Source organism: Oncorhynchus mykiss, chromosome 7 (genome assembly GCF_013265735.2).
Source record: "Oncorhynchus mykiss isolate Arlee chromosome 7, USDA_OmykA_1.1, whole genome shotgun sequence".
Taxonomy (NCBI): domain Eukaryota; kingdom Metazoa; phylum Chordata; class Actinopteri; order Salmoniformes; family Salmonidae; genus Oncorhynchus; species Oncorhynchus mykiss.
This window is the reverse complement of record NC_048571.1, coordinates 41,380,990-41,396,405: the sequence shown is the minus strand read 5'-3', so window position 1 is coordinate 41,396,405 and position 15,416 is coordinate 41,380,990. Positions and strand designations below refer to the sequence as shown.

At 41.6% G+C, this 15,416-nt stretch overlaps 1 protein-coding gene across 1 annotated transcript in view; it reads right to left on the bottom strand.

The window, feature by feature from the left end:
* Positions 1–15,416, bottom strand: part of ppm1j (protein phosphatase, Mg2+/Mn2+ dependent, 1J) — a 50,124-nt gene that overhangs the window by 14,907 nt on the left and 19,801 nt on the right. Inside the window, exon 2 of the mRNA XM_021609266.2 lies at positions 2,152–2,269. Coding sequence (XP_021464941.1) covers positions 2,152–2,269 — 118 coding nt within the window. The remainder of the gene's footprint in view (positions 1–2,151; positions 2,270–15,416) is intronic.

The following is a 15,416-nucleotide window of genomic DNA, read 5'->3' as shown; positions in this document are numbered from 1 at the left end:
CTTCTATGCTGCGGGAGTTCCATCGTCTCCGTCCGGATCGCCCTGCACTTCGCCTTCCGGGTCGTCCCTAAGGCTGGTGTCGGCGAGCTGCTGGAGCTGTGCACCGAGGGGGGGAGGGTACTGTCATGACTTCCGCCGAAGTCGGTTCCTCTCCTTGTTCGGGCGGTGTTCGGAGGTCGACGTCACCGGTCTTCTAGCCATCGCCGATCCATTTGTTTTGTCTTGTTTTCCCACACACCTGGTTTTCATTCCCTCAGTACTTGTCGTGTATTTACCCCTCTGTTCCCTCCATGTCTGTGTGTGAAATTGTTTGTCAGGTTGGTATGAAAACGGCTGGTGTACACCGCGGTTTGTTTTGTACCCGTGCTTTGTGACAGCCGGTACTTTGTACCTGGTTGTGTGTACTTTGTGCTGCCTCACTTGTTCTTTGGGCATTTGTTTTTGTGAAGCGGTTGCGTCCTGTTTTATATTGTCTGAGTAAAGTGCTTTGTCCACTCATCTCTGATCTCCTACGCCTGACTTCCATGCACCAGCTACACCCACCCTCTGACAGATATTCACAGAAATGGCGACAGCATAGCACAAATCTCATTCAACCCAGAAAATGTAGGCTACATAAGTCATAGCGCTAACTGAGGATATAGTGACCTAACACAATCGGTCATATTTAGCTAACTCTCGGCTGACAGAACCCATAATCTGAATTAGCTAATAACAATTACTATTTACAATTCATCACATCAAGGGTGAGCTCACCAGTGAATGAAATAATTGAGTAAAACACTTTCTAAGAATCTAAAGTAATCCGACGATGGGTAGTTTATGGTGCTGCCATTTGTTTTGTGTGTGTGCTAAGCAAAGATAAGCGTATACAAGATGAGTTTGGTCTGCTTGCAGTGTGCATGTTGAAGGTGGTGTGTCATCTACCATCATTCACTTCCGGAAGTTTACTCGAGAGACGAGTGTAACATCCCTTCACCTCATTTTATTATAACATCTTTGGTCTGACAGGCATTTACGTGACCAACCAAATGCATTGTATGATGTCAACAAACATGGCCCCACACTTAACTGGCAGCTTAGCATTAGCTCATCATAATCAGTACAACCTTCAAAAAAGTATTTTATACACATCCATGTGTCCATTAATCTATGCAATAATTGGAAAGCATGATTTGTCACCAGTACTTGAAAATGTGAATAAAACAGTAAATACATTATGCTCCATACATACATATGGTGTGCTACAGTAGAAACAACACGATATACAGAAACTATAATGATAACATAATAATGCACTTCATTTGACTGGAACACACATGGCCAAAGTTACTATTAGTAAGGAAAACAACAATGAAGGCAATGCGGGCGCCAGCTGGAAAATGTGCCAGGGAAATATACATCATTCTGTTCTGACTGGAGATGTGCAAATGTCTGGGTACTTGATCCCTCGTCGAAGAGAGCGGTTTGTCCGGCTCATTGATGCCTGAAACTTAAATTGTTGTCAACAGTGAAATGGGCTACTTCTATGTGAATTAATGTGGAGGGGAGCACACCTCAATTCAAACTTAAAAAATAATTTGAAATGGCAATTTGAAACACAGCCTACAGATAATTTGCAGACAGCATGCTTTGGTTTGAGGGCAGCATGGGTTAACTGTCTTGTTGTGTAACAATCACATGGAACAGTGAGTATATTCTGACATCACACACATTTTTAAAAAAAATCTCACGCTTGGGCAATCGTTAGAGATATTTGGAATTCACTCGTGAAAAGGGTTAGGGTTAGTGGGAACGTTAGGGTTAGCTAACATGCTAAGTAGTTGCAAGTTGCTAATTAGCTAAAATGTTAAAGTTGTTCGTTATTTGATTCGAACTCGAAACCTTTGGGTTGCTAGACATTTGCGTTATGCCATCCACCCAACTTTCATTTTTGCATTAAGTACATATCGGTCTTATTTAACCATACCAAATGTAACTTATCATACCAATTTGGATGTCCTGGATTTACATTTACTATGTTACGTCTAGTCTATCAGACCAGGCTGGTATGCTTTACCCTCTCTCCTATTGTAGTGCTGTAGACCCAGTCAATGAGCCTTACCAGTGTTCTATTTATATAATGACTAGAACTGATTCCAGTAGTCTCACCCCATTGTCGTCCAGCAGTGTGGAGTTACGCTGTTTTTTGTTGCTCAGCTTCTTCACGTAGAGCAGCTCACAGGACGCCTGGTCCTCATTCAGCATGCTCTTCCCAGCATTGATGGTCCTGAGGGGAATGGGGGTAGAGAAGGTATGGGGAAGTCATCCATCTATAAGAAAATGTATATGCACCCCCCTGGTTCAGGTGATGGACAGAAAAAAAAATCACCCAACCAAGGTGCGTTTTAGATAAATCAGTGTTCAGAGCATATCAGAGTGGCAGACAATGTTTCATTTTTATCATGGGGAGATGGTAATGTTATGATTTACGTACAAAACATAAGAAAGAAGCAGATACCCACTGGGCAAATACTGGTTGAATCAATGTTTCCACGTAATTTTAACAAAAACATTCAATTTGACGTTGAATCAATGTGGAAAATGGATTGGATTTGAAAAAAAGTTAGCAATGTAAGGGAATTTCATTTTTTTCACTCAACTTTTAACCTAAAATCCAACGACATGGTGAAATGTTTTGTTGAATTCACACTAGTTGACAACTCAACCAAATGTAAAGCAAAACTAGACGTTGAACTGACGTCTGTGCCCAGTGGGTAGTGCTTAGGGAAGCTGCAGGACTGCGACTGGAATTAAGTGTTTTCATTACTGGCCTATCCCTAACGATAATGGCTTTATAAAGCATGAAGCATATTCTGACCATCTCAGTGGACCAGTGGCTGTGCTTGTACAGAATGTGGGAGTAGACACTGCAGTAGTCTGAGGAGTGGTGGAAGAGGCAGTGCTTTTTGCTCATACTTGTGTAATCTTACGGTAGCTAATATTACACCATCCATTAACATGTATTAGATATACAGTGGGGCAAAAAAGTATTTAGTCAGCCACCAATTGTGCAAGTTCTCCCACTTAAAAAGATGAGAGGCCTGTAATTTTCATTTTCAAGCTTGCTGTTGCTTGCTAATTTGTCCTGGGATATAAACATTGGGTTGTTATTTTAACTGAAATGCACAAGGTCCTCTACTCAAACAATTAATCCACAGATAAAAAGGGTAAACCTAGTTTGTTTCTAGTAATCTCTCCGCCTTCAGGCTTCTTCTTTTTTTGGACTTTATATGGCAGTTGGCAACCAACTTTAAGGTGCATTACCACTACCAAATGGAATGTGGACTGCAGTTCATCTTTTAATCACCCACGTGGGTATATGTTCCTAAAAACGAATGAGGAGATGGCACGTGGGTATATGCTCCTAAAAACCAGTGAGATGGGAAAGGCGGGACTTGCAGCCTATCACGCATCACAAATAGAACAAAGTTCTATTTTAGCGCCTGGCTACGCAGATGCGTATGGGTGCAATGATTGAATAACATGTATGTGTACATTTATTTTGCAATGGGGAGCGGTGTGTATGCAGACCAGACCGCTCGGGCACATGCATCCGCCATTGCGTGCGTGTTGATTTTGTACACCCACACCAGACGTGATCAGGAACTGCAGTTTGAAATACGACCAATTAATACTTTTAAAAAAATCATACAATGTGATTTTCTGGATTTTTTGTTTTAGATTCCGTCTCTCACAGTTGAAGTGTACCTATGATAAAAATTACAGACCTCTACATGCTTTATAAGTAGGAAACACTGCCGATTTTGCAGGTTATCAAATACTTGTTCTCCCCACTGTATGTTTTGCCACCCTAGGGTCATGCACTTCTCATGAAGCAAATGTAGAACTTTTATAAACCCAAAACATAAAATACAGTAAAAATTTCAAAAATACCATACAATATGATATTTTGGCCATATTGCCCAGCCCTAGTGGGTACGGCCCAGTACAACACTGGGGCTAAACTTCCTGCAATCCAGGACCTCTATACCAGGCGGTGTCAGAGTAAGGTCCTAAAAATTGTCAAAAACTCCAGCCACCCTAGTCAGTCTGTTCTCTCTGCTACCGAATGGCAAGCGGTACTGGAGCGCCAAGTCTAGGTCCAAGAGGCTACAAAACAGCTTTTAACCCCAAGCCTACACAAATGAGGTCTCTCCTTCACTGCAGCCGAGGTGAGTAAAACATTTAAACGTGTTAACCCTCGCAAGGCTGCAGGCCCAGACGGCATCCCCAGCCGCGCCCTCAGAGCATGCGCAGACCAGCTGGCCGGTGTGTTTACGGACATATTCAATCAATCCCTATACCAGTCTGCTGTTCCCACATGCTTCAAGAGGGCCACCATTGTTCCTGTTCCCAAGAAAGCTAAGGTAACTGAGCTAAACGACTACCGCCCCGTAGCACTCACATCCGTCATCATGAAGTGCTTTGAGAGACTAGTCAAGGACCATATCACCTCCACCCTACCTGACACCCTAGACCCACTCCAATTTGCTTACCGCCCAAATAGGTCCACAGACGATGCAATCTCAACCACACTGCACACTGCCCTAACCCATCTGGACAAGAGGAATACCTATGTGAGAATGCTGTTCATCGACTACAGCTCGGCATTCAACACCATAATACCCTCCAAGCTCGTCATCAAGCTCGAGACCCTGGGTCTCGACCCCGCCCTGTGCAACTGGGTACTGGACTTCCTGACGGGCCGCCCCCAGGTGGTGAGGGTAGGCAACAACATCTCCTCCCCGCTGATCCGCAACACTGGGGCCCCACAAGGGTGCGTTCTGAGTCCTCTCCTGTACTCCGTGTTCACCCACGACTGCGTGGCCACACACGCCTCCAACTCAATCATCAAGTTTGCGGACGACACAACAGTGGTAGGCTTGATTACCAACAACGACGAGACGGACAACAGGGAGGAGGTGAGGGCCCTCGGAGTGTGGTGTCAGGAAAATAACCTCACACTCAACGTCAACAAAACTAAGGAGATGATTGTGGACTTCAGGAAACAGCAGAGGGAACACCCCCCTATCCACATCGATGGAACAGTAGTGGAGAGGGTAGCAAGTTTTAAGTTCCTCGGCATACACATCACAGACAAACTGAATTGGTCCACTCACACAGACAGCATCGTGAAGAAGGCGCAGCAGCGCCTCTTCAACCTCAGGAGGCTGAAGAAATTCGGCTTGTCACCAAAAGCACTCACAAACTTCTACAGATGCACAATCGAGAGCATCCTGTCGGGCTGTATCACTGCCTGGTACGGCAACTGCTCCGCCCTCAACCGTAAGGCTCTCCAGAGGGTAGTGAGGTCTGCACAACGCATCACCGGGGGCAAACTACCTGCCCTCCAGGACACCTACACCACCCGATGTTACAGGAAGGCCATAAAGATCATCAAGGACATCAACCACCCGAGCCACTGCCTGTTCACCCCGCTATTATCCAGAAGGCGAGGTCAGTACAGGTGCATCAAAGCTGGGACCGAGAGACTGAAAAACAGTTTCTATCTCAAGGCCATCAGACTGTTAAACAGCCACCACTAACATTGAGTGGCTGCTGCCAACACACTGACAATGACACTGACTCAACTCCAGCCACTTTAATAATGGGAATTGATAGGAAATGATGTAAATATATCACTAGCCACTTTAAACAATGCTACCTTATATAATCTTACTTACCCTACATTATTCATCTCACATGCATACGTATATACTGTACTCTATATCATCGACTGCATCCTTATGTAATACATGTATCACTAGCCACTTTAACTATGCCACTTTGTTTACATACTCATCTCATATGTATATACTGTACTCGATATCATCTACTGTATCTTGCCTATGCTGCTCTGTACCATCACTCATTCATATATCCTTATGTACATATTCTTTATCCCCTTACACTGTGTATAAGACAGTAGTTTTGGAATTGTTAGTTAGATTACTTGTTGGTTATTACTGCATTGTCGGAACTAGAAGCACAAGCATTTTGCTACACTCGCATTAACAGCTGCTAACCATGTGTATGTGACAAATCAAATCAAATTTTATTTGACACATTATACAAAATAAATGTGCAAGACTAGCCACCTTCTCTAATTACCTGGCTTCACTGTACCTTATTTTTAATAAAATCAATATCTTGTCCATTTACAACATTTAAATGTACACCAATTACGCACCTACAACTACTCATACCTCCCAGACAGTTTACCTAAACCCTTCAATGGATTCTTCCAGGCTAATTCTGAAATCCATCTATATACAGTTGAAGTTGGGTTAGTTTACATAAGGTTGGAGTCATTAAAACTCGTTTTTCAACCACTCCACAAATGTCTTGTTAACAAACTATAGTTTTGGCAAGTCGGTTAGGACATCTACTTTGTGCATGACACAAGTAATTTTTCCAACAGTTGTTTACAGACAGATTATTTCACTTATTCACTGTATCACAATTCCATTGGGTCAGAAGTTTACATACACTAAGTTGACTGTGCCTTTAAACAGCTTGGAAAAATCAAGAAAAAGCTTCTGATAGGCTAATTGACATCATTTGAGTCAATTGGAGGTGTACCTGTGGATGTATTTCAAGCCCTACCTTCAAACCCAGTGCCTCTTTTGCTTGACATCATGGGAAAATCAAAAGAAATCAGCCAAGACCTCCATTTGTTTTGTAGACCTCCACAAGGTACCATGTTCATCTGTACAAACAATAGTACTCAAGTATAAACACCATGGGACCACGCAGCCGTCATACTGCTCAGGAAGAAGATTTGTTCCGTCTCCTAGAGATACATGTACTTTGGTGTGAAAATTGCAAATCAATCCCAGAACAACAGCAAAAGACCTTGTGAAGATGCTGGAGGAAACCAGTGCAAAAGTATCTATATCCACAGTAAAACAAGTCCTATATTGAAATAACCTGAAAGGCTGCTCAGCAAGGAAGAAGCCACTGCTCCAAAACCGCCATAAAAAAGCCAGACTATGGTTTGCAACTGCACACGGGGACAAAGATCGTACTTTTTTGAGAAATGTCCTCTGGTCTGATGAAACAAAATACAACTATTTGGCCATAATGACCATCATTGTGTTTTGGAGGAAAAGGGGGAGGCTTGCAAGCTGAAGAACACCATCCTAACCGTGAAGCACAGGGCTGGCAGTATCATGTTCTGAGGGTGCTTTGCTGCAGGAGAGACTGGTGCACTTCACAAAATAGATGGCATCATGAGGGAGAAAAATGATGTGGATATATTGAAGCAACATCTCATGTTAAAGCTTGGTCGCAAATGGGTCTTCCAAATGGACAATGACCCCAAGCATACCTACCAAAGTTGTGGCAAAATGGCTTAAGGACAACAAAGTCAAGGAATTGGAGTGGCCATCACAAGCCCTGACCTCAATACTATAGAACATTTGTGGGCAGACCTGAAAAAGCGTGTGCGAACAAGGAGGCCTACAAACCTGACTCAGTTACACCAGCTCGGTCATGAGGAATGGGCCAAAATTCACCCAACTTATTGTGGGAAGCTTGTGGAAGGCTACCTGAAACGTTTGACCCAGTTTAAACAATTTTAAGGCAATGCTACGAAATACTAATTGAGTGTATGTAAACTTCTGACCCACTGGGAATGTGATGAAAGATATAAAAGCTGAAATAAATAATTCTCTACTATTATTCTGACATTTCATATTCTTAAAATAAAGTGGGGATCCTAACTGGGCTAAGACAGGGAATTTTTACTTGGATGAAATGTCAGGAATTGTGAAACTGAGTTTAAATGTATTTGGCTAAGGTGTATGTAAACTGACTTCAACTGTAACACAAGACACTGCGATAACCTCTAGCCTTCCCTCTGTCACACCTCACATCGAGAATTGACTATCGGATACAGGAGGTACCATACTCTGGAATTCATATCTTCACAATGCAAAAAACCTCATCATCCCTCAATAATTTCAAGAGAAGGCGTGTCAGCCTGATGAACCAAACTACAAAATAATCCCCTCCATGTAGGCTAACTCTCACACACATGCACACGAACACATAATCAAACATGTTTTTTCTTGTATACTGACTATATCATGTACAAGTATAATTGATATGCTTTGCTTAGCTGATTGAACAAAAACATTTCTGTACTTAGATGTGGTGTGCTTTTCATATAAGCGCTTTTGCATACTGTTTTTACCAGTTTATCTGTACTGTTTTGTCTTTCACTTATTTTCTTTGGTGCGAATAAATAAAACCTATTTCTAGGAAGCGGTAGCCTAGTCGGTAGGTTGTTGCGGTGTCTTAAGAGTGACAAACAACAGCAACTGCCAGGGTAAGATAACAACACCCCCAAGACTGAAATCTCATTTTTCCTTAATGAGCAACAGACCAACACATTTGGAATCTATGAGTTTGCTCTTTAAGATTATTTGGCCACAGAGGACAGTTTCCAGCTCTCTCCCTTCACCTCAGACCACTGCAGTGTTTACTTTACAGGACACTGAAATGGAATGAAGTCATGCATTGCATTAGAGCAAAGCCATTATCCTTGCGAACAGGGGCTGCCAAAAGGTGTCACCCCTGTTGTACCATTAAAGCTGAAAACCGATGACTCTCTGCCACTTCAGTGCAAGGATCCAACAGGGTCAAGCCACTCTGTTACATAACATTTTCAGATTCAATTACTGGTATCTTGGACAATTTGGAGTATTACCCTTAAAGTGTCCCCAGAAACACTTTTACAGAGAGGATTAATGATGTAGTAAGAGTAGTGTAGAGAGAAGAGCGAGAGTCTGTTTGATACAGCTGTGCCCTGACGCCAGTCATATACGATAGAGGAGAGAATGCGTCACCAGAGAGGATGGGTGATAAGTAAACAAACCAGTTGGTTAGATATTTATTAGTATCCCCATTAGCTGTTGCTCATGCAACACTCTTCCTGGGGTCCACACAAAACATAAAATGTGACATAATACAGAACATTAGTAGACAAGCACAGAACTAAATAGACAAGGACAAAACTACACAATCTGGTACATATTGTACAATGGCCACCTATCTAGGATCATTAGGATGAGTGTATTTGAGTGAGCAAAATCAAAATACTGACTCACCTTTTCACAATGTTCTCACACTAAACAAGGACAAATGAAAATGCTTCAGGGCTCAGACACACCGACACACTGGTAGGATTGTCAAACATTTGCATGCTGAGAGTACTTAGCCCCTCTGAATAGTGTCGGCAGTCAATCTATTTTGTGTTCACACAGCAAAGATCTTGAAGTCGTCAGCCACTCCGCATTGTTAAAATATTCCAAACCAGAAGGTGTGGGTAGCGTTGTTTGGCAATGCATGTTCATGTGTGTTGCTTTATGGTCTAGATAACCAATGTTCGCTAGCTAGCAGCACTAATGTTGCTATTGTTGTAGAAAGCCCTTGTTGATACTAAATGGCCACAGCTATATAACTAGCTAGCAAGATGACAAAGAAAATGTAAAACACTCCATAATCGCTTACAGCCCATAGATATTTTTTTTTTGCTGGCTAATGTTAGCTAAATGGTTAGCATGGTTTACTAGCTATATAGCTGTTGTGCTAGCTAGGTAAAGTAAAGACAGTGCATTGACTCTCGGCAGCCAGCTGGCAGCTGCTTCATGGAAAGAAGAAACAGCCTGAGCAGAGTCCCCATTTCTGTTTTTCAGAGGAAACGTAAGTTAGGTTGAAAATATTGTATCCCTGAAAACTAGAAACATCTGTTTTCTGCCAACTCTGTGGAGCGTGTGTGCGCATTGTGTCTGTGCACTTAGCTAGCTACCATGAACCTATACATTGCATATACAGTGTGACTGGCTCATTTAGCAAGCTGCAAAGGGATGGATGGAGTCACAGGGAAAAGTTACCCCTTTCTTCTACTTGTTGGTTGCCTTTCAGCTCCCCACTTGTGCCCTCTGATTTGCTGTAAGTAGAAATGTCTCTCTACCGATGGCATACCGATTCACCATGAAGAAACAGGAGAGAATGTCCCAATTCAGTCGCCAGTCAAACGGCACTGGCGAGTGGTCCCTATAGCACTCCACAGAGAACGAATAGCAGAAATATGCTTGATGAATGGCAGACAGAAAATTGGCAAAGTGTGTACTGTATGTCCCTTAATGAAGCTTTCATAAACCCTGAATAAAGCATATAGCCTACAGCTAGTTCAGAAATCATTACTAAGCTAACCTATATCTTGCTATGTGAAGGGTGGCAAAAGGACTACGTCACGTTTGGCAAAATAAATTATATTTCAAATGGTTGAACCATTGCTGAGGAAAATGATCCCTGTTTGGTTTGATGCTCTGAGATGAGTGTTCTAATATAAGGCAGAAAAAGCTATGGCTGCCCAAATCTGGATTATAAAAAGCCATCTAGTTTGTAATCAGTTGAAAGCAGTAAACTGGCACTGTAGTGTAGTGGCCAGGGGTGTATTAATCCTGATGACGCGGACATGGAATAGAAGTCATCGTGAGCCTCAAAGTTTACATGATCACGATGACTTCTAATTCATGTTCCAAAGTTTGAAGCCAGGCCAGGGTCATGTATTTCCATGTTTTACAACACATCTGTAACCGGTTTGCCAATATCATACTTTGGGTTATAGAGGCATGTTTCTTTTAGACTGCTGGATGCATAGTCTGTTTGTGCTAAAGTCAAGTCCTTTGTCTGAGTTGGCACTAAGGCTGTAGGCCTATTCCTTAGAACCATGCAGCTTTTTCAAAATGTTCACTAAATGTAACATCTCCCTAGGCAAATTCATGGGATTTATTTTGCATGAGTCACATATGCAATATATTTGCTCATAACTCATTTGGCAACCAAGGGATGTACTGTATGCCTACAAGAAAATAGTCACCCGTTTGAGTGAGTCCACCAAGTGCAAGCCAGTCATTCCCTGGCCTTAATAATGTAAGAAAACAAAACAATGAAGATTCGGTTCTATTCGATTTGTGACATATTTTTATCTTAAGGTTTCAGTCATGTAACTGAAATACTTTCCCCGTGTTAAACGAGCACATCTGTGTTTGAATCTTGTTAACTGATGTAGGGGACTTTCAAAAGAGGAAGCCTCGAGTTTCACTGAGTTCCTCATCAGTTGCCTATTTTTTTTTTTTTAAGAACAGAGAGATGAGAATGGGTCATTCCTTTTTCTAAGTAATGATGACACTTCCTTTACCATCTACATTTTGTGTTCCACTTATATCATTCATTCTCTCAACACAATTTAACCTACCTCACAAACCAAGAGTGATGATGATTACATTTTACTTAACCACGGCCTCATGTTTGACTTCATCTCATGTACAAAAATGTGATAAAAAGGAGAAAGTCAAATGTTTTACAAAGTGATCTTGGTGGTCAGAATAACCCTTCATGAGTTTGGATATTCATTTATAATGAGTTTTCTAAAAAGCCACTCATGAGCTTATCACCAAAAGTCAAGATGAACTCTTCCTGTCTGAGATGTCTGTGGTTTCCTGTCACAGCTTTTCAAGCATGGTGCTAACAGTGAGTCATTGTATTGCAGGACCTGCATGACATGGCCTCAACCTCAACTTCTCTGAAAAAATAATAGGAGTGGAAAAGGGTTATTCATGGCCAGGTGGCAAATGGCCCAACAATACAAAAGGCTTTTAGGGTAAATTCACACACTACGAAGACCGAAGGTATGGAGCATGTGGGCAGTGTTGCAAAATGGGTGGCTCCTTGTAATACGCTACTTCATTCACATACCTTTGTACTACCTGAAAATTAAGACACGGCAAATCATTCCTTCCACAGTGTGGGGGCAGTGTGTTCACTTGGTTCCTTGATCTGACCTGTAGTCTATATAGTCAAATAGTCTAGTATTGTCTATTCATCAAAGTAGTCTATTTTGCATTGATATCCAAATATAATCTCAGTGACTGTTCAAACAGTAAACCAAACAACAAGAATCCACCCAAAAAGGTATTTTATTTAGAAGTAATAACTAGTGATTCCAGGCTATTGTGAAATGGTGAACCTGCTGTAGCCAACTAGCTAGCCATGAGCTTTTTTCTCCCCCAAAACATGATGTTCTATTTTTTATGTTCTGTTTTAGCTGATATTGAAATGAATACAAAAGCAGCATATCAAACTGGGATAATATTTTAGGTAACACCGGCCAGTATAAGAATATTTGCCAGGGCATATTTAAAAAAATATATATAAATCTGATTACTTCACATGGCGATGTGGGACGCTTAAAAGGGCTAGCTAGCTAGCGAGCTTGCTATGTTTTTAGCCAGGCTAAGACCATGCAGCTACCAAGGCTGCCAGCTAGCTACTACTAGCAAGGGAAGGTGACCCTCCCTTGCTTTCATAAAATGAAATGACCAACAAAAAAAATAATTGTATTTACCCCCTTGTGAATGGGAGTGGGATCGATGTTAGGATATGTTACCAAAAGGTGTCAGCTGCTCCCAAAAAATCCACTCCACCCACGTGCACGCACATAGATAGGGGCCAGTCAGCCCTGACCCCTGAGGCGGCAGGTAGCCTGGAGCGTTGCGCCAGTAACTGAGTACTCAGCCCACCACCTCAGGACATCACATGTAGATGTGACCTACTCTTGAGGAGGTTGGCTAGTTGGTTCGATCTGATATTTTAGTTATATTAGTTTCGGTTTTGCCTGTGGTTGGTCAACCCCTGATTTTGAATACAAACAAGTACGTTCTGGAATAAATAGAATGAAATTACATGGTCTCTTATACTGTAACCTGCCCATGGAAAAAGGTTGTATGGCCTAGTGGGCCTGTTTTGTTCATACTTTGTCGTAGATCTTTATGCCTAGAATAATGCGTTGTATTGCGTGTTAATGCCTTGTAACTTAAGCTTATGCCTTGTATGTAAATCCATTCATTTTACAATGATATTAAATATTTGCAATTCTCAGACCTTTTCCTAGTAGTCAAATATAAAGTGTAACTAAATGCTTGCTTGCACATTGCTAAATCACCTTTATGGAGTCATATTCAGTTTTTATATACTTTGTTCATAGTCTTATCATGGGTTGCATGTGAGGTGTATATAATACACATACAGTACCACTCAAAAGTTTGGACACACCTTTTCTTTATTTTTACTATTTTCTACATTGTAGAATAAATAGTGAAGACTTCAAAACTATGACATAACACATGGAATCATGTAGTAACCAAAAAAGGTGTTAAACAAATCAAAAATATATTTCATATTTGAGATTTTTCAAAGTAGCCACCCTTTGCCTTGATGACAGCTGAGCACAATCTTGGCATTCTCTCAAGACGTAGTCACCTGGAATGCAATTTGTGTGCCTTGTTAAAACCTGTTGCGACTCCAGGGGCAGTATTTTCATTTTTGGAAAAAAAACGTTCCAGTTTTAAAACGGGATATTTTGTCAGGACAAGATGCTAGAATATGCATATAATTGACACCTTTGGATGGAAAACACTAACGTTTCCAAAACTGTAAAGGTATTGTCTGTGAGTATAACAGAACTGATGTTGTAGGCGAAAGCCTGAGAAAAATCCAATCTGGAAGTGCCCCATATTTTGAAAGCGCTGCGTTCCAATGAGTCCCTATTGAGCTGTGAATGTGCTATCAACCAGCTTACGCTTTCTACGTATCCCCCAAGGTGTCTACAGCATTGTGACGAAGTTTTACGCATTTATGTTGAAGAATAGCCGTAGGCGGCTACATTGCGTAAGTGGTCACCTGATGTCTCCCAGGGTGACTCTCGCGTAAAATACAGAGGTAGCCATTACTCCAATCGGTCCTACTGAAAAATGAATTGTCCCGACGGATATATTATCGAATAGATATTAGAAAAACACCTTGAGGATTGATTATAAAAAAACGTTTGCCATGTTTCTGTCTATTATGGAGCTAATTTGCAATATTTTTCGCTGTTTTCGTGACTGCAATTTCCAGGCGATTTCTCAGCAAAATGTGAAGAACAAACGGAGCTATTTCGCCTACAAAAATAATATTTTGGGAAAAAAATGACCTTTGGTTATCTACCTGGGAGTCTCGTGAGTGAAAACATCCGAAGCTCATCAAAGGTAAACGATTTAATTTGATTGCTTTTCTGATTTCCGTGACCAAGTTACCTGCTGCTAGCTGGACAAAATGCTATGCTAGGCTATCGATAAACTTACACATGCTTGTCTAGCTTTGGCTGTAAAGCATATTTTGAAAATCTGAGATGACAGGGTGATTAACAAAAGGCTTAGCTGTGTCTCAATATATTTCATTTGTGATTTTCATGAATAGGAATATTTTCTAGGGATATTTATGTCCGTTGCGTTATGCTAATTTGTTTCATTACGCTCCCACATGCGGGATGGGGAGTCAGTAGAGGTTAAAAGTTAATTTGTGGAATTTCTTTCCTTCTTAATGTGTTTGAACCAATCAGTTGTGTTGTGACAAGGTAGGGTGGTATACAGAAAATAGCACTATTTGGTAAAAGACCAAGTCCATATTATGGCAAGAACAGCTCAAATAAGCAAAGAGAAACAACAGTCCATCATTACTTTAAGACATGAAGGTCAGTCAATCCAGAAAATGTCAAGAACTTTGAAAGTGCAATTGCAAAAATCATCAAGCTCTATAATGAAACTGGCTCTCATGAGAACCACCACAGGAAAGAAAGACCCAGAGTTACCGCTGCTGCAGAGGATAAGTTTGTTAGAGTTAACTGCACCTTAGATTGCAGCCCAAATAAATGCTTCACAGAGTTCAAGTAACAAACATCGACATCAACTGTTCAGAGGAGACTGCCTGAATCAGGCCTTTGTGGTCGAATTACTGCAAAGAAACCACTACTAAAGGACACCAATAATAAGAAGAGACTTGCTTGGGCCAAGAAACACGAGTAATGGACATTAGACCGGTGGAAATCTGTCCTTTCGTCCGATGAGTCCAAATTTGAGATTTTTGGTTCCAACTGCTGTGTCTTTGTGAGACGCAGAGTAGGTGGATGGATGATCTTCGAATGTGTGGTTCACACTGTGAAGCATGGAGGAGGAGGAGTGATGGTGTGGGGGTGCTTTGCTGGTGACCCTGTCAGTGATTTATTTAGAATGCAATGCACACTTAGCCATGCTGGTTATCACAACATTCTGCAACGATACGCAATCCCATCTGGTTTGAGCTTAGTGGGACGATCATTTGTTTTTCCAACAGGACAATGACCCAAAACACACCACCAGGCTGTGTAAGGGCTATTTGACCAAGGAGAGTGATGGAATGCTGCATCAGATGACCTTGGCCTCCACAATCACCTGACCTCAACCTAATTGAGATGTTTTTGGATGAGTTGGACCGCAGAGTAAAGG